This window comes from Peromyscus eremicus, chromosome 1 (assembly GCF_949786415.1).
Source record: "Peromyscus eremicus chromosome 1, PerEre_H2_v1, whole genome shotgun sequence".
NCBI classification, from domain to species: Eukaryota; Metazoa; Chordata; class Mammalia; order Rodentia; family Cricetidae; genus Peromyscus; species Peromyscus eremicus.
In genome coordinates this window covers 96,624,040-96,648,370 of record NC_081416.1, presented here as the reverse complement: position 1 = coordinate 96,648,370, position 24,331 = coordinate 96,624,040, and the positions used below count along the sequence as shown (strand labels likewise).

The 24,331-nt window shown below is 35.6% G+C and overlaps 2 protein-coding genes across 2 annotated transcripts; one reads left to right on the top strand and one right to left on the bottom strand.

Annotated features, from left to right (window-relative positions):
• The first annotated feature begins 4,899 nt into the window (after nt 1-4,899).
• LOC131901329 (olfactory receptor 52Z1P-like) lies at nt 4,900-5,856 on the top strand. Its single transcript, XM_059252517.1, has one exon. The coding sequence runs from the start codon at nt 4,900-4,902 to the stop codon at nt 5,854-5,856; it is 957 nt and encodes a 318-aa protein (XP_059108500.1).
• Nucleotides 5,857-17,699: 11,843 nt separating this feature from the next.
• On the bottom strand, nt 17,700-18,641 carry LOC131901315 (olfactory receptor 51V1-like). Its single transcript, XM_059252512.1, has one exon. It carries the CDS (start codon nt 18,639-18,641, stop codon nt 17,700-17,702), a length of 942 nt encoding a protein of 313 aa, XP_059108495.1.
• Nucleotides 18,642-24,331: the final 5,690 nt, after the last annotated feature.

Sequence of the window (24,331 nt, the reverse complement as noted above, 5' to 3'; positions counted from 1 at the left end):
TTATCTTCCCCCTTCATCAAAAATAAAAACAAAAGGCACAAAAGGAGTTCTGGTGAAGTGAGAAAGCCTTATTCTCCAGACAGGAAGAACTGAATTTCTAAGAGACTTTCATGATGGTTTTTATTCATTGTGTTGATTTGTTTTGCCTTTATTCACTTGTTTTTGGCACATCATATTCGGTTCAAAGCAGCATAGAATTGTAATGATAGTTGGAAAGATATAATATGACATGAAATCAAAGCAACTGGCATAGAAGTGTAATTAGCAATAACATAACATAGGGGGAGAAAATGTAAGTGCAATTTCATTCTTAAAAAAATAGAAGATCAAGAGTGATAGATGGATGTGGCTTTCACTATGAGGTGGGTGAGTGGTTTATAAAATGAGTTTCTTATGATTATCCATGACCTTTCCTCTCAAAGTTGCAGTAGGCTGTTACCTTGAGTGAGTGAAGCAGTAACCTAGAGAGAAGGAGAAGTGATGTAAATTACCATAGAGTCATAGGGATTCCTGATGTCACTCAGATCAGCATGAAATGACTGGAGTTGAGAAATAGAGTCTGAAGTAAGGACTCTGAGAACCATGTTATCTCTGCTAATTACATCAGCATCCAATTTTATTAACAGTATCTAAGATACTCTCCAGGATCAATTCACTCCTGCAAACCCAATAACAGTTTCATTGTAGCATTTTAACACACATTCATTTAAATGTAGGGTTCCTAGAACATTTATGAGGAAATTACTAGAGTGAGGTACAAGAGCTGAAGCTCTAAAGAAGGAGGTTTGACTATACATGAGAGTAAACAGAAGTGAGTACAGAACCCCTTACCTAACCAGTATCAAATTCATAGGGCAAAATGTTTTCTTAACCAAAGACACTTTTTCATTTGACTTCTGGCATTGCTGCCATCTTGGAGAATCATTGGCCCATCTGCCAACATATCCTTATTCTACTTAATAACTGTGCTCTCTCTGTGGTAGAATTCTGTCTATCTGTTGGATTGGTTGTTGGTCCTGGATTATTGGTTACATACCAAGTTACTATTTCAGAAAAAAAAAAACCTATCTTTTTTATCATCTCACAGTTCCCTCATTTCTAATGGCTAATTGTTTGTACTACACAACACTTTTTTTCTCAACTAGGTCTCTTTTAGAATCATTGGATTATTTGGTTTTTATTTATGTATGTAAAATTTTTATGTGATATATTTTATCATATTCTTTACCCTCCCCAAACTATTCCTAGATCCTTTCCATTTCTCTATCCATCAAAATTCATGTTCTCTCTCTCTCTCTCTCTCTCTCTCTCTCTCTCTCTCAAAAACAAAACACAAAATGAAAATCAAACAAAAACATTAAGGTAAAAAAAAAAAACACACACACCTAAAGAAAATGAAGTCCAAAACTAAACTAAACTGAAAGTACACCCAGAAATACATGTAGTTTGTTTTGTGTTGGCCAACTTCTAGAAAAAGGCCTGCCCTAAAGTATGGTTGACATACCTAGTGTCACTCTTTTGGAGAAAACTGATTTCCACCTTCACAGCAGGTATAAATGCCAAATAGTTTCTTGGTTATGCCTAGAACTTTGTGTCCATTTCTAAGTTCTGGTATTTTCTCTGATTTGAACCCATGCATGTTTGTGCATCTTATCATAGTCTCCATGAGTTCATATGTGTCATCAGTCCTGTTGTATCTGGAAGATACAGTTTTCTTGGAGTCATCCACAACCTCTAGTTCTTACAGTATTTACAACTTCTCTTCTTCATAGACGCATGAGCCTTGAAGGGACAGTTTTATAAAGACATACTATTTAGGCCTGAGTACTCAAAGTTTCTTATTCTCAGAACATTGTTCAGTTGTGGGTCTCTGTGTTAATTATCATCAACTGAAAGAAGAAGCTTTTCTGATGTACTGATCTACGGATATAGCAACATGTCATTAAGAGTCATTTTATTTCTGTATTACTTTAACAGAATAATAGCAGTACATTTTCCCCTAGGGTCCATAACCTACCTAGTCTCAATTTCTTGGATACTTAAAAAATGTCAGATATGGGTTCCATCTCATGGAGTGTGCCTTAATCCAATCAATTATGTTTGGTTACTCCCATAACATGTGTGCCACTATCACACCAGTATGTCTTTCAGGCAGGTCACTGTTGTTGGTCATAGGATATTCTAGTTGGGTGCTATTCATGATTAGCTTTATACTATAGTAGCATGCATAGTATCCTCAGTAGCATGAAAACTAATCAGTAGGGGTGATGCTTCCATCTGGACACCAGCTTAATTTCTCTATGTTAGATGACATAAGTGAGTGTGTTTTCAGCAAAAGGATATTGCTGTTAGGTTATAGAGGGTAATCAACAGCCTTGGTAATAGCCTGTGAGAGTTAGGGGTTTAGTTTATAGGACCTCTTTGGCAATAGATCAATAAGATGTAGCCCATTCTGTCACTGGAGTCTTACTTGGTGTCATAAGATGTCTAGTTGGGGCACTGTCTACCCCATTATATGATGATTTTGTTTAAATTTCTTTCATATATGTATGTATTTTAGGAAGTCTCTACAGTAATATGACTATATCTTTTCTAGATGCCTTTAGTGTCAGTTGTCTCTCCCCATATTCTCTCTTTTACCCTGTACTGACATCCTCCTCTCTATTTAATTCTCCTAATGTAGTTTCTTTGTTATAAAGAGGACATTGTTGTATTTTCCCTTCCATGGAAGATTCCCTCCTACCCCCTCATCCCTTACTAATGATCTAAACTCTCTGTTATTCTAATGAGACACACATATCTAAAGATTTAAAAAGATAATATTCACATATAAGAGAAAGCATGCATTGTTTGTCTTTTGCAGTCTGAGTTATGTCTCTCAGGATAATTGATTCTAGCTTTATCCATTTACTTGGAAATTTCATTTTTCTAAGCAGCTGAATAATAATATACCACTATGTAAATATAGTACATTTTCATTATCCGTTTATCAGTTGATGGACATCTAGACTATTTGTAATCTGGCTATTATGAATAGAGCAGCAATGAACATGGATGAACAAATATCTCTAATAAGATGCAGAATCCATTGAGTAAGTGCCCAAAAGCAGTATAGCTGGAAATTGTAGTGGACAATTTTCAGCTATTTTTCATGTGAGGATTAGAACAAATAAATACTGATTTTTATTTTATTACAAAGATGTTTCAAATGTAGTATTTCCAAAAATCTCGTACATGCAACTTAACCAGTTCCCTGTGTTTCATTTTGTTTCAGTTAAGGAAGCAGGTTACCCACATTTATTGAACTGTTTTTCATAACGGTATACTTTTAATTAAAAAAAAGTCTGTTAAGATCCTTCCTTTAAATGCTTCATCTCCTAATTCTTCTGACATAGACCAATCTGAGAGCTTCATCTCTTTTGCATTTAAAAGAAAAGTTCCCAATAATCTTCAATCCTTCATGCTATATTTTTCTTTATTTAAATGATTATCTTCTCACTACCACCAGTCATGATGACTTATTGTCATGTATACAACATTTCCAACACTTTGCAGTGTTGGAACTTGACCATTATTAATCCTTTGAAAGTTTTATAAACACTGGCCATGGTTTAATATTTTCCTCTCATTTTATTTTTAATACAATAATTTGAAAGATAAATCTAATAATGATAGATTATGATGGCAATGATGATGATAGCAATGTAATAACAAAAGTAAGAGCAGAAACACTACAAGGTAGAACCATGAGAATATATTAGGAAAGCACAATAGTGATGGCATCAGGGAAGCCAGAGGTAAATATAGTTAAGGGAGGGTTCTCTTTCCAGGGCATCATGAATGTTTAAAACAGCCTTCCGAATTCATCCACTTAGTTCTTTTTAGAAACAAAATATTTCTCTGTTTTTTCTCAATAAAAATACATTTATGTTTATCTTTATAATTTCTGAAATTCTCACTTCACTTCTTATATTGGTTAATGATATTACTACTTTTTATAGATGGCTTATGTCAAGATAATTTATAGCCTTTCTTTCATGACTGATTTACCTAACACAAAAATCCCTTCTTCATCTTTCATCAGAAATAGAAATAAAGAAGAAAATACTAAAATTTAAACACAATCTGGGAGATTTAATGGGAGAAAAAGAATCAGTGTAGGTGGGACATTGGAGAAGGAAAGTAGTACTTAGAAAATAAGAGGACAGCATAAACTGAACTAGTTCTAAAGAAATGCTCATGCTGCATAGTGTTGTTTAAGCTAAAACAAATGTGGACTGTGATCATGTAAAACAAGAACATAGTTCCAGTTTTACACTTAGTAAATACAAGGCTGTGCAAAGCAAAGATTTCATCTATTTCTACTATTTTCTAAAAATGCATTGCTAGAATAAGGAAAAATACAATAGCTTTATGGCAGTGTTTACATTAGAGTGCAGGGATGACAGTTAGCATGGACCTCAGTAGTACTGTGTTTCTAGGAAGACAATAAGGAGTATCCAAACCACTACAATTCTGGAACTTCAGTAAAGAGTATTTTGATTAAGAATCAAGAAATTAACAACTGAACAAAACCAGCTATGGTATGCAAAACCTTTTACCCATTCATGGATTTGTATGTTTGATCTTAAACATATAAGTTTAGCATGGTTTCTAAACATTTAAAGCTTGTTTCTATTCATTATAATCATCATTTTTGTCAAACCCTTATAAGTTTTTATTTTCCTGTTAATGAGCTGTACCTGGCTAGCAATTACTGAATCATATATGTCAATTCATTGCTAATGTATAAGTTTCACAAAGTGATATTTCATGATAATCTAATCAAAATAACCATAATTTTTTGTAATTTATATTTTTCTTCAGTCCCAAGCTCCAGTATCTGAGGACAAAGAAGAGATGGCAATGTCTTCAAATCACACCAATCTCAGAGACATCTGGTACACCATGATTGGGATCCCAGGACTAGAATATGCACACATTTGGCTCTCTATCCCCATTTGTTCAATGTATATAGTGGCCCTTGCAGGCAATACCCTATTAATATTCCTGATCTTCACTGATCACAGTCTTCATGAACCAATGTACCTTTTCCTCTCTATGTTGGCCTTGGCTGATATCATTCTATCTACAGTGACCACACCAAAGGTTCTTGCAATCTTCTGGTTTCGAGCTGGAGGCATTTCTTTTGCTAGCTGTGTGTCTCAGATGTTTTTTCTCCACTTTATGTTTGTGGCAGAGTCTGCCATACTGCTGGCTATGGCATTTGACCGTTATGTGGCCATCTGCTTTCCACTAAGGTATACCACCATTCTAACTCCATCAGTCATCGGCAGAATGGGCCTTGCATCTGTGACTAGAAGCTTCTTCATCTGCTTCCCCCTGGTCTTTCTTGTTTATCAGCTCACCTACTGTGGGAGAAACATCATTCGGCACTCATACTGTGAACACATGGGCATTGCCAGGTTGGCCTGTGACAACATCAAAGTCAATATTTACTATGGAATGACTGTACCTTTATTTTCCATAGGCCTGGACATTGTGCTTATCATCATCTCTTACACCCTTATACCTCATTCAGTATTTAGAATTCCATCTCGAGATGCCCGACTCAAGGCTCTGGGTACATGCGGCTCCCATGTCTGTGTCATCCTTCTGTTTTATACACCTTCTCTCTTTACCTTTTTTGCTCACCGTTTTGGGGGCCACAGCATACCACGTCACATGCACATTCTCTTTGCTAACCTCTATGTGGTGGTACCTCCTACCCTCAACCCCATCATTTATGGAGTGAAGACGAAGCAAATTCAAGAGAGGATTTTCCAGATGTTTTCTTTCAGTAAGGGATGTTTTTGATGTAAACAGAGAAGTGTGATCTTAATGTTTTTTTCCTAGAAATTACATAACTGAAGCAGCTGAAGTTTCTCCTGAAATCTTATGTCATGGCAGCTGTAAAAGTGAGAATGACAATAATGCTGAAGTAAATGAGACAGTGTTGAGTTCTTATTGATTTTTTTGTCTCTTGTTTAGAAAAAGTAGGCTGAGGACAGCTTAATTTCTGTTCCATACTCAGGTTACTTGTAATATCCCCAGAAGAACTAAGAATAGGATCCATATTCACAAACTAAGCAATTGAAAAGCAAAAGTCCATTTTTAACCCACCATATATTCACCCTATATTTTATAAAATAGGTAAATATAATAATACAATACTTCATAGAAAGTTTAAGTACCACATTAGCAGTGTGGCTTAGTCCTTGAGCATTTATGCTCTGAGTTCAAGATTAGAATTTAGATGTTCAATTTTGGTCATGACTATTAGTCTTCATGGGCTCTTAAATATTTAGCTTCAAAAGTGCCAAGAATAAAATGAAAATGATCTATGTATTATTTTATTATCAATTAAAAACTAGTCTGTATCTTACGAATACTGGATTTTCCAGACAGAAAGAAACCTGTGTTTCTCTCCCTTTCTCAGGTAATTCTAGAGCAACATTGAAATCTTTAAGAATAAGAACAACACTTTGCAATAGAGAGAATTCAACCTCATTAATGTGTGTGTTAATTAAACTATTGAAATTAGTCGAAATTATTTCTCCCTAAATAAATAAAAAAAAACAGTTTCCTTCTAGGTCATTATACATGGTGTTATATACAGAATTTCTACCATCAGGAATATTTATAGTTAGTAACATTGGTAACAGGTATCCCTTAGGAAGTAAATGCAATGATAGGGTGTCAGAGCTCATAAAAATAAAGTGAATAAAAATAGAGTGATCTCCACTATTCACTCAAATACACATGTAACTCTCTAATGTGTATGCATGTTCACAGCACTGAAAGTGAAGGTGAACTAAAGAATAATGTCATGAGCGCGCTGGATCTATTTGTTAAGATGTTTCTTAAAACTGTAATGTAGTAGGACTGTCACAGAACTTGGACTTAAGCACTTCTATGGAGATGAAGCTTTAAGTCTTTTAGAAAGAAATGAGGTAATGTAGAATGATACATGTTATATGATCTCAAATACATAGAGGCACCAACTCAGACTCATATAAACCCATATATGTGTTGTATTTATATAAAGTTAAAGAACAAATAAAATGTCACGTATATTGTAGAAATGTTTAAGAAAATGTTTTAGCTAAGATAAATTTAAAACAATATTCTATCAATTTTCTCTTTCACAATAAAGATACATTACTCTAACTATATTATTTCATGGTAGATATTCCTGTTTTCTTCATACAGTATAACCTTAAAGACAGTTGTTATAATGTTATATAATCTTTACTAGATATTCAATTACCCAATAAATTATACATAATTTAGTTTTGCTTACTTTCATTGTATCTTGAAAATATATTTAAATGTATTTGGTTGTAGTTTTTCATCACTTACAGGAGTATTTTAAGACTTCCCTTCTGTGGAAGCATTAAAAGAGTATGGTGGTGACTGTTTGATAATATCTATCACCAGGTAGCTGTTAGCAATGGCAAGGAAAATATATACACAGCTGTAGAATTATTAGATAACAATGTATATTTTTCAAAATTCAAGACATACATATTCAAAACATTTGCCTAACTCTACAGATGAAATGTGTACCTATTGAAGTCTGTCAATAAAGCTCACATCTACTAATAAATTCCTTGGAATTGATAAAAATTAGAAAGAATAAAACTTCTATATTCATCACTATCACTGCTGAGAATTTAAAAAGACCTATACATTGAGAATGTAAGAATGGAAAAAACTGGCTGTTCCAGAAGAGGAATCTACACATTATCCCAGTTGTCAGAATCCTAATTCCTTGTATGTGTATGAGCAAATGACTAGAGGGCCAAGACACAAAACACCCCATGGTATGAGAAGAAAAAGGCCCAGAGTTCAGCATGACCTGAATAAGTGATTTTTTTCTCAGCCAAATTGAAACATTTTATAGTTCACCAAGGATGCAATAGAGTTTATAGAAAAAAATGAGGCTCTTATGGGAAGTAATTAAATTAATTGTTCTCTGGTTATGCATGACAAACCTTAAAAGTAGTATCTTAAGAGTCAATGTATTTCTAGTTGTTTTGATCCCAACATAAGAATAAAAGATAAGAAATTCAAGGAGTAAAGTAAAAAGCTATGAGTTGGCAACACTTAAGCACTTGAGACTGAGATCAGCATCCTGCAGTCGGAGCTGGGCAGAATCCACAGGGTCCCCTCTACATGTAGTTGTAATAAAGTTACTGCTGAACACATTCTGCACTCACTGATCAGCCCTGGGGTATCACTGGAGGGCAGTGTCAGGACTCCTTCCTTAGCCCTTCCCCAAGGACACCTTCCAGAATCAAAAGAATATGAACTTGGAACTTCTAAGCTATGCATTAAAAGTTGAGAAAGAGCTAAGTGAGTAGATACTGTGACAATTTGATTCCTACCAGCAAAACATGTGTGACTTAAATAAGAATAAAACTCTTTCAAATATAGTTGTAGAGAGAAATTCAGCTTTCATTTCCATTGAGCATCAATTTTCATTAGAATCTGGGGCAGTGACTTAAGTTCATTTGTTAAAAGTGAACCATAAAAACAATGACGCTAGCATAGGGCATGCTCACCATGCTCTCTGTGCAGTGTTCTGTCCAAGCATTCCTGGCTATGGCACATGTTAAACTTGCCATGCTCCATGCAGTGTCTGAGCATTCCTGGCTGCACTGAGCACAACAGCTGATTCAAGCAAAAGGATCAATGTCTAAGCTTATGACAAAATTAGTTGTGTGGATTATTGAGTTGAAATTAAATAATAATACTGCAATATTATTCCTTTGCAGAGTTATGCATCCCTGAAGATTGAGTTTATCCTTGTCCATACATGTATGAAGTATGAAATGTCAGTTTTCATAAAATAAACCCTCTTTCAAGCTAAATCAAATTTCTGAGTATAGAAAGTTGCCTGTGTTCATCTTACACTGCCTTTCTTGAATGTATTAAAAACTGTTTTGTTCAGTCCTTAATTTTCACTTTAAGCTTTCATTACGCTGAATGTTGAGATGAAGACAAAATAGTCTTGACTATACTTTGGTTCTGTGAATCAGGAAACAAAATCAATGCTGAATTTCTGTATGTTATGTTTTCTGCCCAATCATAAGATACTGTCATTGACTTACTTTTAACCTTGGCTCTTCGAATCTGTATTTATTACGTAGGGTTACATTAAGGGATTAGTAAAGTCCAGTGTCATCTATGCAGCTGTTATATCTTAACTCCAAGGTCCTTCACCTTTATCTTGACATTTCTTTTCTGCAAGCATTGAACTTTTAGTGTGAATGTTACTTACCATTTCATAAGAAATCAAATATACACTGTTCTACTACAAAGGAACATAACTATTACCATAAAGAAAACTCTCCATTGTATTTTTAAATCAATTTTATAGTATCTAGTTTACTGCAGAAGTCCATCATACTGACATTTTTATTAAACATTCTCCTTGGATTTTCAGATTTAGGAAAAATTATTGTGAGGACTTGAGTCATACCTGGACTGACACTCTGCTGTGTGTTACTTCATCCTTACTGTATGCATCCTAAATGCAGACGGAGAGGTCTTCAACTCAAAGATAAAAAAGATAAGATATTGAGATTCTAAGATTTCTCTATACCTAAGTAAGCTTGATATAGCTTTCCAATAATCTCATCCTATCCCATTCTTCATGGAGAAAAGAATCCAGGCATGTCTTAGACATGTGTATTTGACCTTGGTATGTGAAAAAAAAATTATCCATTGTCATTATACACTCCTAAGGTTAAATGAGCCTGAAGGATGTACTTTTATTTGTGAGAGTATTTTTGAAGCAAACAATTTGATTTTAAAAATGCAGCAGAACAATCTCTGTATGTTCCTACGTGCCTTGGTTCTTTTGTGCCTGGAGAGTACTGTTTCCGTTGAGTCATCTCTCACCTTTCTGCTTCCTCTTACAATCTTTCTGCCTTCTCTTCCACATGGCTCCCTGAGCCATACACAGTGGGTTTGATGAAGACATTCCATTTAAGTCTAAATGCTCCAAAGTCTCTCAGTCCCCGCAGAATGCCCAGTTGTGGGTTTCTGGGTTAGTTCCCATCTACTATAAGAAGCTACTCTGATGATGGCTGAACAAGGCACTGATCTGTGGGTATAGCACAATGCCATTAGGAGTCAATTTATTACTATGTTTTTGTTTTTAGAAGAATGATAGTATTTGATTTTCCTCTAGGGCCCTGGTATATCCAGTCTCAGGCTCTTGACTACCCTAAAAAATGCAAAACAATAGTGCTCAAAAGGTTTGCACAAAGTCAAGCCAGACAAAATGCTGACACAGAGGAGGGGTTTTGGAGGCACAAAGTCCTACTCATACAAGGGATCTATGAGAATCTGATTGCTGCTGGAAGAGAAAAAGTCAGTGACATCCCTGGTATATTGACCAATGCCAGGGCAAACCCTACACCCAGGAGTGGTGTTGGTCAATACCAAGTAGACTCTATGAGTATCTTTGTTTTGTATGAGAGAGAGAGAGAGAGGGGGAGAGAGAGAGAGAAAGAGAGAGAGAGAGAGAGAGAGAGAGAGAGAGAGAGAGAGAGAGAACACAAAAAGAAATTGAATCAGTAGCGAGGTGGGGATGATCTCAGAAGAGTTGGTAGAGAAGAATGAATATAAACAAAATGTACAAAATCATGAGGAAATAAATAAATAAAAACATTATTTAAACATTTTAATAGAAAACTTGTGAAGCCTAAATATGTATAAACTGATTATAAGAATTGGCAGAGCAAAAGTAGTTACATGTTTAGTGTCTGAAACATTATGCATGAATAATATTTACAATATTATTCTCTCTTTGTGTTCAAGTATAGAACTCCTTCTATAATGTATTATCACTTATTTCACTTTAAGAACAAGGAAAAGTGAGATAAGATACAGTCTACCATGCAATGTATTCCTAAAGAATCTGTTGCCAGGTGATGGGGGTGCACACCTTTAATCCCAGCACTTGGGAGGGAAAGGCAGGGAGGTCTCTGTGAGTTTGAGGCCAGCCTGATCTACAAAGTGAGTCCCAGGACAGCTGGGGCTACAAAGAGAAACCCTGTCTTGAAAACCAAAACAAACAACAAAAAACAAACAAACATAAAAAAAAATAATCTGTCCACTGATGTACTATTACTTGGCTGCCTCTTCAATACCCTGATACCACCAGCTGGTGGACTACATCATCATCCATGCGTGGCCTAGATGGAAGAGTTTGGATTTCTGAAGGCAAATCACACTTGAACACCATAAAGAATGAGGGGCAGAATTAGTGGCAAAAGGAATAGATAACTCTATGATGATCATGTGTGACACTGAAGAAAGCAGTATGAGTGACTTGTCATAGGCACGATTAAAGGAAAATGTGGAACAATGGTACAGTGCGGCTGCCATACAATAAGGAATTAGCCAGATTCTGTCTATGCTTAAGATTTCTCAAACAAATCCTCCTACTTATATGTATGACTATTTAGCCTTCTACGTATGTATGTTGCCCTCTGGGGGAAAAATCATTAAATTAAATGGAAAAAAAATACCTTTGACAAGTTGTCTACTAAATTCAAAATACATTTCTCAGCTTTATAAGAACAATAAATTGTTTATCTGCATACACAGAGCACAGCAGCTTTTGGGGACTTGTTCCAATTAGTATAGAGGTTGCGGGTCATGACCCTGAAAACATGAATTTGCTAATTGGCAAAGTACCTTTAGTTAGAGCATTCTTCTACAGTGGAGAAACCAGGATGACAAAAAAAAAAAAAAAAAAAAAAAAAAAAAAAAAAAAAAAAAAAGATTCATATGGGAAGATTTTTCATTGAATATTTGTTTAATTCCAAAACCTAATTTTAAGCAATTTTAGCATTTTATTTGTATAAGCCAATAGTGGTCAGATTTAATACCCAAATTTATTGAGATTTCAGATTTTAAAAGATTTGGTCAAGAGACTTTGGTTCACTTTCCTTTCAGTTGTGTTTGGAATCTGTAATTGAACACATTTTTTCCTAATATTTAATTGTTTACAGATTGATTAGAAATGCTAACAATTTAAAATTGGGAAACATCCAAGTTCTTCTATATGTCTTCACTCATTGGGGTAGAGTTAATCCTTGTAATCTTGCTTAAGCATTCTCATGTATATTTATGCTATCCCTGTCAAATTCAGGCGCTTTTTATAAATCTGTGATTCTGGATCAAGCATGATACACTGTTGTCTCTTCATTATCTAGCATAAGTAAAATTCATCAATGATAATCCATATTACAATATTTGAATAGGTTTCACATATAGGCAATAATATACTGAACTCTTTCAAATTTCAAAGAAGTGGTATTGTTACTATACTAAAGAACTAGTTTCTATTATATTGATCATCCTCAATTTCAACTGATTCCAGTGTTACTTTGCACGAACAATATTCAGCAAAGTGGTCTGCATAGTTTTTAGTTTGTTTACTTGTTGTTTGTGCAGGAGAAATATGTGCCACAAATTTCTCAGTTTAGATGCCATTACCTATTTTATGGAAAAATAATAACACTGGATATTTTAAATAACTGACATATGGGAATATGTTTTAAACTAAGATGTGCTAAGGCCATTCAGATTGATAGTATAGGCTGTTTTTCCTACATAGTTGTTCTTATACTAAATTGTGGACAGGTCAAGGGTTAGGTAGGTCTGTATATAGGTATAGTTGACTCAAATTTAATACAGGAAAAATCTTTAAAATTCCTGGATGATGAATATGTGTGTGCTCAGTGGCACAGCACTTGCCTGTATGCACTAAACTCTCAGGTTGATTCTCGCATCACAAAGGAAACAGATGATGATAAATTACACATTATTTTCACCTCCATGGGTTATTATTTTTTCCAGAGGCTGCAAATTATTCAGTTGTTGATTTCTAATATTATAAAATAATCACATTCTCACAAAAATCATTTATGTTGTAAGTGGCAACTGCAGCATTTTCTGGCCTTTCTTTGTTCTTTGTTAGAGCAGTCAGAGTGTGGGTTGTTGCCTTTGATAGAGATTTTGTTATCCTGTCCATGATATTCTTCTCACACTAGTTAAACACTCAATGTGCCTTCTTCAGTTTTCAGTTAGTTTGTTCATTTGCTTGATTGTTTTGCTTTAATTAATATTTGAAAGTAATTGGCTTTCCTTTCCTGTTTCTAGAGTCCTGCTGTCTTTAGTTGTTACTACTACAGTAAAAGCTAGAACTGGGTTTAGTGAGATAAACTGATGCTGAAAGAAGAAAGAAAGGAAACCCAGAAGAATCTGTCATGAAAAGAGGAAAAGAGGCACAGATGTAGAAAGCTAATAGAGACAATATATTCAGTTTCTCGGGTTCAGCTGAGCATTTTATTGTCATTGTTTACATTGTTGGGCTATGAAAAGATAGACATCCAATGTGCATCAAAGATACAGATTCAGTAACATCCAATTTCTGCTTAACTATCTGAAGAAAATCCCCTGGTATGCCATATCAACCATGGCAGAGAGGCAATGGAGTGCTGATGCCCATATAAAATGGCCAGTCTGAGAAAGGGTAAAATAGACCTGCATTTCTTCAAAAGTGTAAGGAGCCTACAGAAAACTCACAAGGCATGGCAAGATCCCACTCCTGAATTTGCAAGGCTCTGAAGACTTTGAGCAGGAGTATATTTATGCAATGCTCCTGATATAAATGTCAGAGTCTGAGAAGTAAGAGAAAATGGGTTTCAAAGCTTGAGAAGTAAGGATGAAAGTTACAAATGAGTCACTAAATACAGGAGAAAAAATCTATTGAAGTTCAATGAAGGTCACAGAAAGTTCGATTCCTCAAGGAAAAAAGCAAGGTGTAAACGTCAACTAGGTAACAAGGAAAAAAGCAAGGTGTAAACGTCAACTAGGTAACAAGGAAAAAAGCAAGGTGTAAACGTCAACTAGGTAAATAGGCAGCATCACACTGAAGATGCAGGCCTCCCCATCCCTCTCACAGGATCATAGAAGATAGGTCATCTTTGATTTTGGTGCTTATGACAAGAGATGCACATGGGTGTATTTTAAAGAGACCTGTGGAGGAAAGCAATACTTTAGCACAAATTATGAACTTCCACTGGGCAGAAAGGTTATTTGGTTAATTTAGATTATTATTGTAACTTGTTATGCTGTGTTTGATTGACATCCCTGGGAGGCCTGCTCTTTTCTGAAGGTAAACAGAGAAGGAGTGGACCTGGGCAAGAGGGGAAATAGGTGAAGGGGAACCGGGAGGAGTAGAGGGAGGGAAGCTGCGGTCAGGAAGTAATGTATGACAGAAGAATAAATTTTTTAAAAAATAAATCCTTTAAGTGTAAAAGCATGGCTAACTCTTAAAGGGAAAGTTGGAGTTTTAAACAATTTCACCTAAACAGAATAATGATGAATAGTTAGTACTATGAAAGCAAGTAACAGAAAGTTCTTTCCAGAAAACTTTAGATAATAAAGCGAAAACATCACTACAGCAGAATTGGTTGTGTTGTAATATATGCTCAAAAATAATTGTCCCAAATTGTTTTCCATTCACAAGTTTCTGGACAACTTTAAAATTCTTACTTGTAACATGAAAAACATTAAAAAGTACAAGAGTAATAAGGAAATAGCTATGCAGTAAAATACAATATCAACTGTAGCAAGAATGTTAATTTCAGAGCAAATTGTCTCACCATTATTTTTGAGTAACTTTAAACTACTTTTCTTAATGGTTTTATGTAGAGATTTTGAGATTTATGATTTACTACCCTTAGCATTGCTCTGAAAATTAAAGCTAAGAATTATAAATTATGTTTCTAAGAAATTTGTTTTTGTACATTTTATTATGAAGAATGTAATTATCTTCTTTTGTGAGGCTTTTTTCAATAATAATTGTAAAGCTATAAATATTTAAAATCAGAGCTTTCAGTTAGTAAGAGATTGTCATAACTATCTGCTGCAAGCCACAAAAAAATATAAGAAGTAGGAATTCAGCTGACTATCACAAAGCTATACCTAGAGGAGTTAAGAACTCTTCCAGAGGATGAGGCCAAGGCTCAAGGAGTCTTGGTAATATTAGCTTTTTATTATTAGCTGTCTCATTTTATGAATTCCTCGTGTGCTGTTGTAGCTTTTCCATCATTTATTGGGCACCATTTCCCCTCTACAACTATACACAGCCAGAACCCCAGTTCAAGCCTCCCTGTAATTATTGTCATTAGCAGCATCCAGCCAGGACCATCTACAGATGGATGAAAATATCTTATCAAAGATACCTCTGTACTCTGTAAGAACAAACTTAAGCACCCAGATTATCTGTTTGAGAAGGCCTGGTGGATGTGCTAATTAAGTTTAACTTTCTCCCTTTCCAAAGTCTTATCTCTAGTTTTAGATCTACCTTTAACTATTAACTCAGAACTAAAGGGTTTCTACTTACAGGTACGTGAAGCTGACTCAGGCTGCCCAGCCACTGAATGCATACCCCTGCCCTTAAAGAAAACCAGCAGAAACCAAGACAGGTAAAGGGCCAAAGGAAAATAAGGCAGTTTTATTTTCACTTGTCACTGATAGACTCCTAACACTAACTAATCACTTCTAAGAATATAGCTGAGTACATAAAAATCCCCTTGCTCGGATATTAACCAAATTTAGCCCTCAGTTGATTCTATTCCCCATTAGTCACTTTCCTTTTGGGTTGCAGATGATGGCTGGCAACTACTGTTCTTTTGTGTGGATCTTATTGCCTCTCCTTTTGACCCTGAGGGAATTCAAGCCTGGTGACCTTGCCTTACCCAGAGCATTGCCATTGCATGGATATATAATTGTAAACCTCAGAGACTAAAAGGACAATTTTACTGGAAAACTAGATGGAGAACTAGAAGGATGAGATGGAAGATGAGGAAGAGCCAGATGGGGAAGAACTAGGGGGGTAAGAATGAGATAAGAAAGACCAAGATGGGGCAGAACTAAGATGAAGGAATTAAGATAACCTTTAGAGGGTATAGCAGATAAATGCAGAGAGAAATCCAGCAAGGAAGAAGCTAGGCATGAGAGCAGAATAGAAGCTATGTAGAGAGAGAACTGGCTCAGAAGAATAAAGTGAATGGACTAAAGAATTTTGTGTACGTAGATTTATTAGAGTATCTCTCAGATTAATCAGCCACTGGTAGCCTCTCTTGTGGAACTCTGGGTGAAGGCTATTGAGGGGCTGGACCCCAATAGCTTTTGTTAACTATCCGAGGAACATTGTTGTAAGTGAAATAAAGGATGAAGAAAAAGTTAAACTGGTACTATGTAATTTACACGACCTTATTAACACTGAAACTGTAAGCTAGAAATAAGTGTGGCTGTGAATTTGAGGGAGTGCAATCGCATGTGGGAAACTCTGATACGGCTATGGTAATAGATTCATGGTGGTAAATAGTTTCCAACATACTCATCAAGTTTTATATCTACATTTTATAATAATAAGGTTCTTTGTAATTGTACCTCAATAATTGTGCTTTAAATTATTGGATGAATGTTGAACATAGCTGTTTATAATGTTTTTATTGTAAATAATATAAATATTTTAAGGAAGGTTACATTAACAAAGGGATGTTACCTACCTTATCATATGTGGTTCATTTTGGTGTTTTGTCAACTTCTGCTTATTGTTCAATGTTTTATAGCAACTGTCAGACCAGTTTGAACTAAAAGAAGCCCACAAGGGAGGCAGGAAAGCATGGTCATGTGACTTGAAAATAAACAAAGCATAAAATATATCCAACTCTTTTCATGCAATGCACCCTAAAATTTGATGTGGCTGGTTGAAAGTCCATTTAAAGAATAAAGAATAATATCTACCTCAGAGTTTTTAAGGAGATGTTACGTTAGTAGGTAATTTCTGTTACATAGTCAATGCAATGTTGTAACTATTACTGGAGATTTAAGAAAGAGAAAATATGAATCAAAGAATATTTTCACATGATTTAAATGGTCTTCCTGTGTTAGTCTTTATTCATATGGTCATGAGTATCTCTGTTACCATCTATAGGGTGGCGTCCTGTGAAGCTGTGGAGTGTTGGACAACACAGCAATGAAATTGCTCCTTTTGTTTATTTAACAACGGTTAGGTGACTAAACAGTCCAGTTTCACAGGCTGCTCATTTACTATGTGCTAAGTGGCTGAAATAATTGGGATTTCATTTATTCCATTAATATGTTGCTTGGATGAACAAAAATAGATTAAGATAATGACTGATCTATAATAATCATCAAAGGCTATAAACCAAAAAAATATCAGTTTCATAATGAATGTAAAAAGAAATACACGTGTGCAAGTGGCCACATAAGATATGGAATTTATGAGTAAAACAACTTGATACATAAAGAAAAGTGGAAGTAATATAAATGTTCAATTCAAGTTTTAAAAGTTAAAAACAGGTTAAAAAGATGATTCTGAGTATATTTCCTTTGCATATTCTAGTTTGTGAAGTTAATTACAGTGCCATCGAAGTCATTTGCACTGGCTTAAAAACAGCTATGAGAAAAGGAAAGGAGAGAATTTACAACATGTGAAACATCATTAAACAGCAGTTAACACAGTTACTTACTGAATTTCACCCTTTGTAAATCTTCAAGTTGACTTTCAAATATATATTCACAGCAGATTTAAGAACCTAAGTTCCCTTCAGGAATAATCTCTGAATCCTTGCTCGTATCTGTTGAGTCTTGATACTGTAGATAATGGGGTTCATCAAGGGTGGGAAAAGGATGTAGATGTTGCCCATGAGGACCTGAACCAGTGGAGAGAGGTGCTTCCCAAAGCGGTGAACCATGGTCAGACCAATGATGGGGATGTAGAAAACCAAAACAGCAGAGATGTGAGATACACAAGTCTGCAAGGACTTGATTCTCTCCTCCTGGGAAGCAATGGATAGAACTGTGTGCAGAATCATAATATATGACATTAATATGAGTACTGAATCCAGCAACAGGTTGCTAATTACCAAAGCTAGACCATAGATGCTATTGAAACGGATGTCTCCACAGGCCATTCGAATTAAGTCTTGGTGCAGGCAGAAAGAGTGAGAGAGGAAATGAGGCCGGCAGTAATTTAAGAACTTCAGGCGGATGATGACTGGAGGAATGAGCATAGAGCTCCTACATACAATGGCCACTCCGATTTTCACTACTTTGTCATTGGTTAGGATAGAGGAATAGCGTAGAGGGTTGCAAATGGCAATGTAGCGGTCAAAGGACATGGCAAGGAGGACAGAGGACTCCATGAAGGACAAACCATGAATGAAATAAGACTGTGCAATGCAGGCATCAAGGCTGATCTCTTGAATGAAGCCCCAAAGGATGCCCAGGACCGTGTTGATAGTGGACAGACCCATGCACAGATCTGTGAGGGCTAACATGGCCAGGAAATAGAACATGGGCTGGTGCAGGCTTGGCTCCGTCCGGATCACATGCAACACCATGCAGTTTCCCAGGAACACTGTCACATAGATGATGGAGATGGGGACAGAGATCCAGAGGTAATAAATCTCTAAACCAGGGAAACCAGTCAAAGCAAACCCAGAGCTACTGGAGTTCGTGACAGAGAGAGCAGACATTGTTAGAAGATTGAAAATATCTGTGGAAAGATTTTGTCAATCACATGACTTTCCAATGCTATAATTTCTAGTAATGTCTACCAGCTGTTTGGAGGAAAGCAAAATATGATATAATTTCCCTAAATAGCAAGATACATACATGATCCTTTGTTGTTTATCATCAGAAAAACCTGTTGTCTCAACACATACCTTTCAGTGTTCCTGTTGAGGGATACCAAGAAGCCTGGGAGTTTTATGCAGGATCAGCAACACCCATGGGCTCATGGGATTTAGATCCTGGGAGAGTCTGCTGGGAGTCTGCTCAGTCCTAAAAAGGACAGTGCACTGTCACTCATTTGTTCTGACCCTCAGGAGAATTCTTCTCTCTGGTGTGACATCTGGGTTAAAGATGTAAGCCACCATCACCAAGCCAATATTTTTAAATAGTAAGAAATTTTTAAATCTTACATTCACCTGGGTTGGTTTTACCCTCAGGATAAAGCTCACTATCTAGATAGTACCTTTGAGAGAGGACAGCTTTTAAATACAATAACAGTGAAAACTATCAAGTATATTATTTATTCTCTTAACAGAGATCCAGTCAAAATATCAGTGACTAGTGTAATGTCTTTTTTTCAGCTATAAAACTGAGTTACTATGATCATAAAGTTGATAGTTTAATTATGAGAGAAAATCCCATGGTTTTCTGTGAAGCTTTTTCCATATACCAGTGGAAGCACGAACCCTTCTTGTGGTGTTTTATTCACGTTCATGACATAAAAATAATTCTATAGGGTGCAGGAATCTGTCAGGATAGTGTGACTCTTCATTGCACTGTAAACTCTTTTGTTTTGGTAGAGTTTGTATTTACTCCTATCCAAATAAAATGAACAACAGAAGTCTATCTGTAATACTGAACAACTATATCAATTAGAGTACTGCCATAATATTTGATTATAAGGTCTTATCATATTTTCTGGATCAGACATCCTTATAAATTATGAATCATTTTTATATTTATTCTAATTTTAAATAGAATACGCCAAATACATTTCTAATGATGTCTACAAATTCCTCAAAGAATTAATAGTATGTTTATCCATTTGTTCCATAAATTTCACTTCTTAATTGTTATTATCAGTAAAGAAATTTAAGTCTCAAAGAGTTATTTTTACTTCCATTTTCTGCAGTGGTATTCACAACAGCCATGACATGAAAGTACCAGGTTTTCACTATGGAGAAATTGGTAAAGAAAATAATGTATCCCAACAAATTTAATGTTATCCAGGCTTAGAAAAGAAAATATTGCCCTGTGTGTCATTGTGAATGAAACAATTCATTGTGCTAAGTTGAGTAAGCCAGGTAAAGAAAGATAAATGTTTCTTGCTATCACTTAAATTTTGAATTGAATAATATTTACTTTTGGAGAAAGGAGGTTAAAGTGGCTGTGAATGGAGGTTGTAGAATAAAGAAATTAGAAAAATGTTATAGAAGTTAAAACTTTCGAGCAATGTGTAACATACTAGCTATAGTTATTAAAATGTGTATTATACAATGGAAATTACATGAGAGTCAAAGCACACACCCATGCACACACACACACACACACACACACACACACACACACATGCACAGTCACAATCACACATAAATACAAATGGTAACTATGTACATAATTAATAAGTTCCTTTCTTAACAGTTTTGACACATTCTGCCCCAAGTGAAACACAGATATAACTATCAGTAAGTAAAAAATCTGAGGGAGGAAAAACAGACCATGATGTCATTTGTTAAATTATTTTTAGCCCTTCTGATTGGGGTAAGTGAAATCTGAAAGTAGTTTCAGTTTGTCTTCCTCTGATAGCTGAGGTTACTGAAAAATAAATATATGTGAATATATAAGAGTCCTGGAATGCAATAAATCCATGAGAGTCCGCTTAAGGAGTATTAGGGAAATTTATTAGGGTAAATTGAGGAAATACACTCACGAATACAGAATGGAGTAGACAGCTGAAGTTATCCTCTGATTTGACTGGGAGCAAATCCACCTGGCAGTTCGATCATACCAGGAAGCAGGCAGCAAGGAGAAGGGGCTCATGACCCTTCTCCCTTTCCTTTTAAGAGGTCACATACAAGAGCAAGAAGCCCCGCCTCCTTCAGGCCCTATCGCCCAAGGTCATAGGCAGAGCAAATACCACCACATTTCCCCTTTTTGTCTAAATAAGAAGGTTCTAAACTTAATGCAAACTATATACAATAAGAATAATTATCAAGCGTTGTCCAGGAAAAACAAAGGGTAATAACATAAACAAAAATGGAACTACAAACAACAAGAACAACATCAAACAAGAAAGACATACCAAATGTCCAGAAATGTCCAGATCATAGGTAAATGGCAAATTACCAAGATTACCCCAATAGCTGTCCTATCCTGAAGTTTCTAACTCTAGTACTTAATATGTTCTAGCTAAGATACAAGAAGATTATAACTGTAACTATCTAGTCTTCAACTCCATCAAAGACCTGAGAAGGAAATAATAATACCTGAGAAAATGAAAAATGCAAGCAAGCAATTTCTAAAATTCTTCCGAGAATAGACAGAGACAGCTAGCAGCCTGGACAGTCACTTAAAGTTTCTCAGCATCTCTGGGCATCCAATTTGGCTACAGGCCTAGAATATCTGACAGACCATTTTCAGAATCAGGAATTTTGAAAGGCCATCTTACCTTATCTTGATAAGGTTCAGTAGTCGCTTTTCCTTGTATCCTGCTCATCCAAAAAGGACAGCATTCATATTGTCAGCAGTCAAGGCGAGGGCAGTTCTTTGCCCAGCAGGCCATTTGTGCCAAGAAGAAGACAAACTTCCAAATGGAAATGTCTTAGAAGCCCAACATTCTCTCGGGATCAGATTGGTGCTGTCAGGAGCAATCATGTCTCACATCAACAGAATTCTAAGTTATCAAACATTTAAATGTCATAATCTCTAGGTCTATGGAGTGTTTGAAGATTATGTATCCATCTAACATATGTTTCTGTAATTCTGGAGAGCCTAACTAACATAACTACAGAAATGACAAGCATCAGTGACTATAGTTCTGTAAGTCTTATTTACCTAAATAACCTAAGGACTAAGGCTACACATTAACAAAGTAAACAGTCTGTAAGCAGATGTACCATATAAGGACAGTGACCTCAAAATTGTGACAATACACAAAATATCTTAAACAGAGGTAGAAATGTATAGTGCAATATGCAGTATGACAACAGTACCCTTAATATGTATCAATATACAAAATATCCTAAACAAAGGTAGAACATACATAAAGTATGACAAATATAATTTTCTATTTCAAACAGGGGTAGAAATATATATAATACAACAAATATAGTTTTGTATTTGTATCAATATATAATCTATATCTTAAATAGGAACATAAGAATAGTTTACATTTGTAACAAATATACAAGAATCTGTATCAGTGCAAATTATCCAAGGCTGATAATGTGCTAAATCAGTTTACTAGTAGATATAATAATCTACCTTAATATACTATACCTATCCATTCCCCTTTTTCTTTTCTAAAGAAGAATACTGAGTCTAAATTTTATTGTTCCACTCCCAACCCTATAACCATCCATCCATAACCCTGAGAAAAATGAAACCTTTGGGAGGGAGGTGTTTTCTTAGAATTGCTCCCTGCCATTTAGGGGGCAATGGTATCTCTGTGAGTCTGTAAGAAAGCTTAGATAGCTAGGTCTCAATAGGACTAGCTGTAGAGTCTGCAGCCAGTCTCAGAGTATGGGTCTGAGATTCTGGCTAGAAGTGTACTATGATGGACCATCTCATCTTGGAACTATCCTAAAGAATTCAGTCCAAGGTTGATCATTGAGTAATGTTCTTAAGTACAATGGTATCTTTCTGGATTGAATAGAGTCATTGTTTGGGGGCCTGATCTTCCTTCTGGAGACTTCAGAGATTGCTATTGGGAAGAATTATTTTTCACTGTGGAAAATTTGAACACTACTAATATCAAAATAGAAAGTCTGGATTTATGCTGGGTTGAGAAGGGATTCCCAGAATGCAAGGACAAGCGTGGAATGAAATAGAATCTTGACAATAATGGTCCCTAAATTATTGTTTTTTTCTATCTCACACCAGTTGGCTCGTCCAATTAAGACAGAATCTTCTATTTTTTCTTTTAGCAATGTGCTTGGGCTTAGAGAAAGAAAGAGCCACATTCCAACTCCAAAGCCAGCTTGATTTATAATTGAATCAGGACCACAACTCTTCTAGAGTTAAAGAGACATTGATGTTAGGCAATGAAATATTACCCTGTAGAGTATACTGGTACCAATAGGTCCTTCCTTTATGCAGTAGACATTTAGCTGTCCAAGGCCTTATGAATTCTTGAAGATGGGTATTTCTACTGTCCTGTAAAGACAAAAAACAGAACCCTGCCCTGACCCTGGTTTGTTAAATTTTTCTTACAACTTGTAGAGTTGTCACATTGGTGGATAAGCTTTTACTTCTCCTCATCAAGAGGTTTCTCCTGTTTGAAGCAAATCTTTATTAATTTTGTTGGTATCCATAGCTTTTCTTCTGCAGAAACAAAAGCAAAACCCCTTCCCCAACGTAGGATATATCCTGTTTTCCATTCCAAGGTCAACACATCTTTGAAGTAAACTGGTTGGTTTAGCTCACGAGTTTTTTCTTTGTCCAGTGTCTCTCCACAGCCGTTGTTCCTTTCTCACCAGCATTGAGAAAATTCAAGGTTAATAAAGCATTATGTAATCTATTTCTAGGGGTCATTGTTACCTCTTTCTGTTTATTTAGCATATCCTTTAAAGTTCAATTGGATCTTTTTATGACTGCTTGGCCTGTGGGATTGTGTAGTATACCTGTAACATACTTTATATTGTAATAAGCAAAAAAAAAATGGTCTCATTTTATTTGAGACATGTGCTGGAACATTGTCAGTCTTAGTTTGTACAGGTATTTCCATGATGACCATAACTTCTAATAGGTGTGTAATTACAGAGTCAGCCTTTTCAGAACTCATAGGAGTTGTCCATTGAAATCCTGAATAGGTGTCAAAGGTATGGTGTTCATATTTTAATCTTCCATGATGAAACACATCCATCTGTTAATTCTGCACTACCAGGAATAAATTCAATACTGAACATAAATATTTCTTAGTGTTTCCTGTTCTAAGTACTTTGTATATTGTAGATGTCAATCCTCTATCAGGCATGCAGTTGGCAAATACTTTTCCCATTATGTAGGCTGGCTTCTAACTTGAATGATGATGCCCTCTGCTGTACAGAAATGTTTTAGTTATGTGAAACCACATTTGTCAATTGTTAGTCTTTGGGCAGTGGAGTTTACTTTCAGTTCAAAATTTGATTAGTCAAATGGGACAATTGAACATTTCCTTATAAAATGTTTGTGCTAGGTGATTTTGTCCCACAGTTCACTAAAGAAAGGTTAAAGCACACTTGGAATGAGCTAAGCTATGCTGCTGTGGTTATGTAGGTCAGATGGATTAAGACATTTTACAAAACAGTAGTTTGAGCTTACAATGAATTCATTGGGCATAACTGACCTCATCATAGGTCAGTAAGCATCTGTGCTCAGATGACCCTGGCTCTCCCATCGCTATTTTATTGTTGTTATATGACTTTCTAATAGATATAATGATTCAATTCAGTAC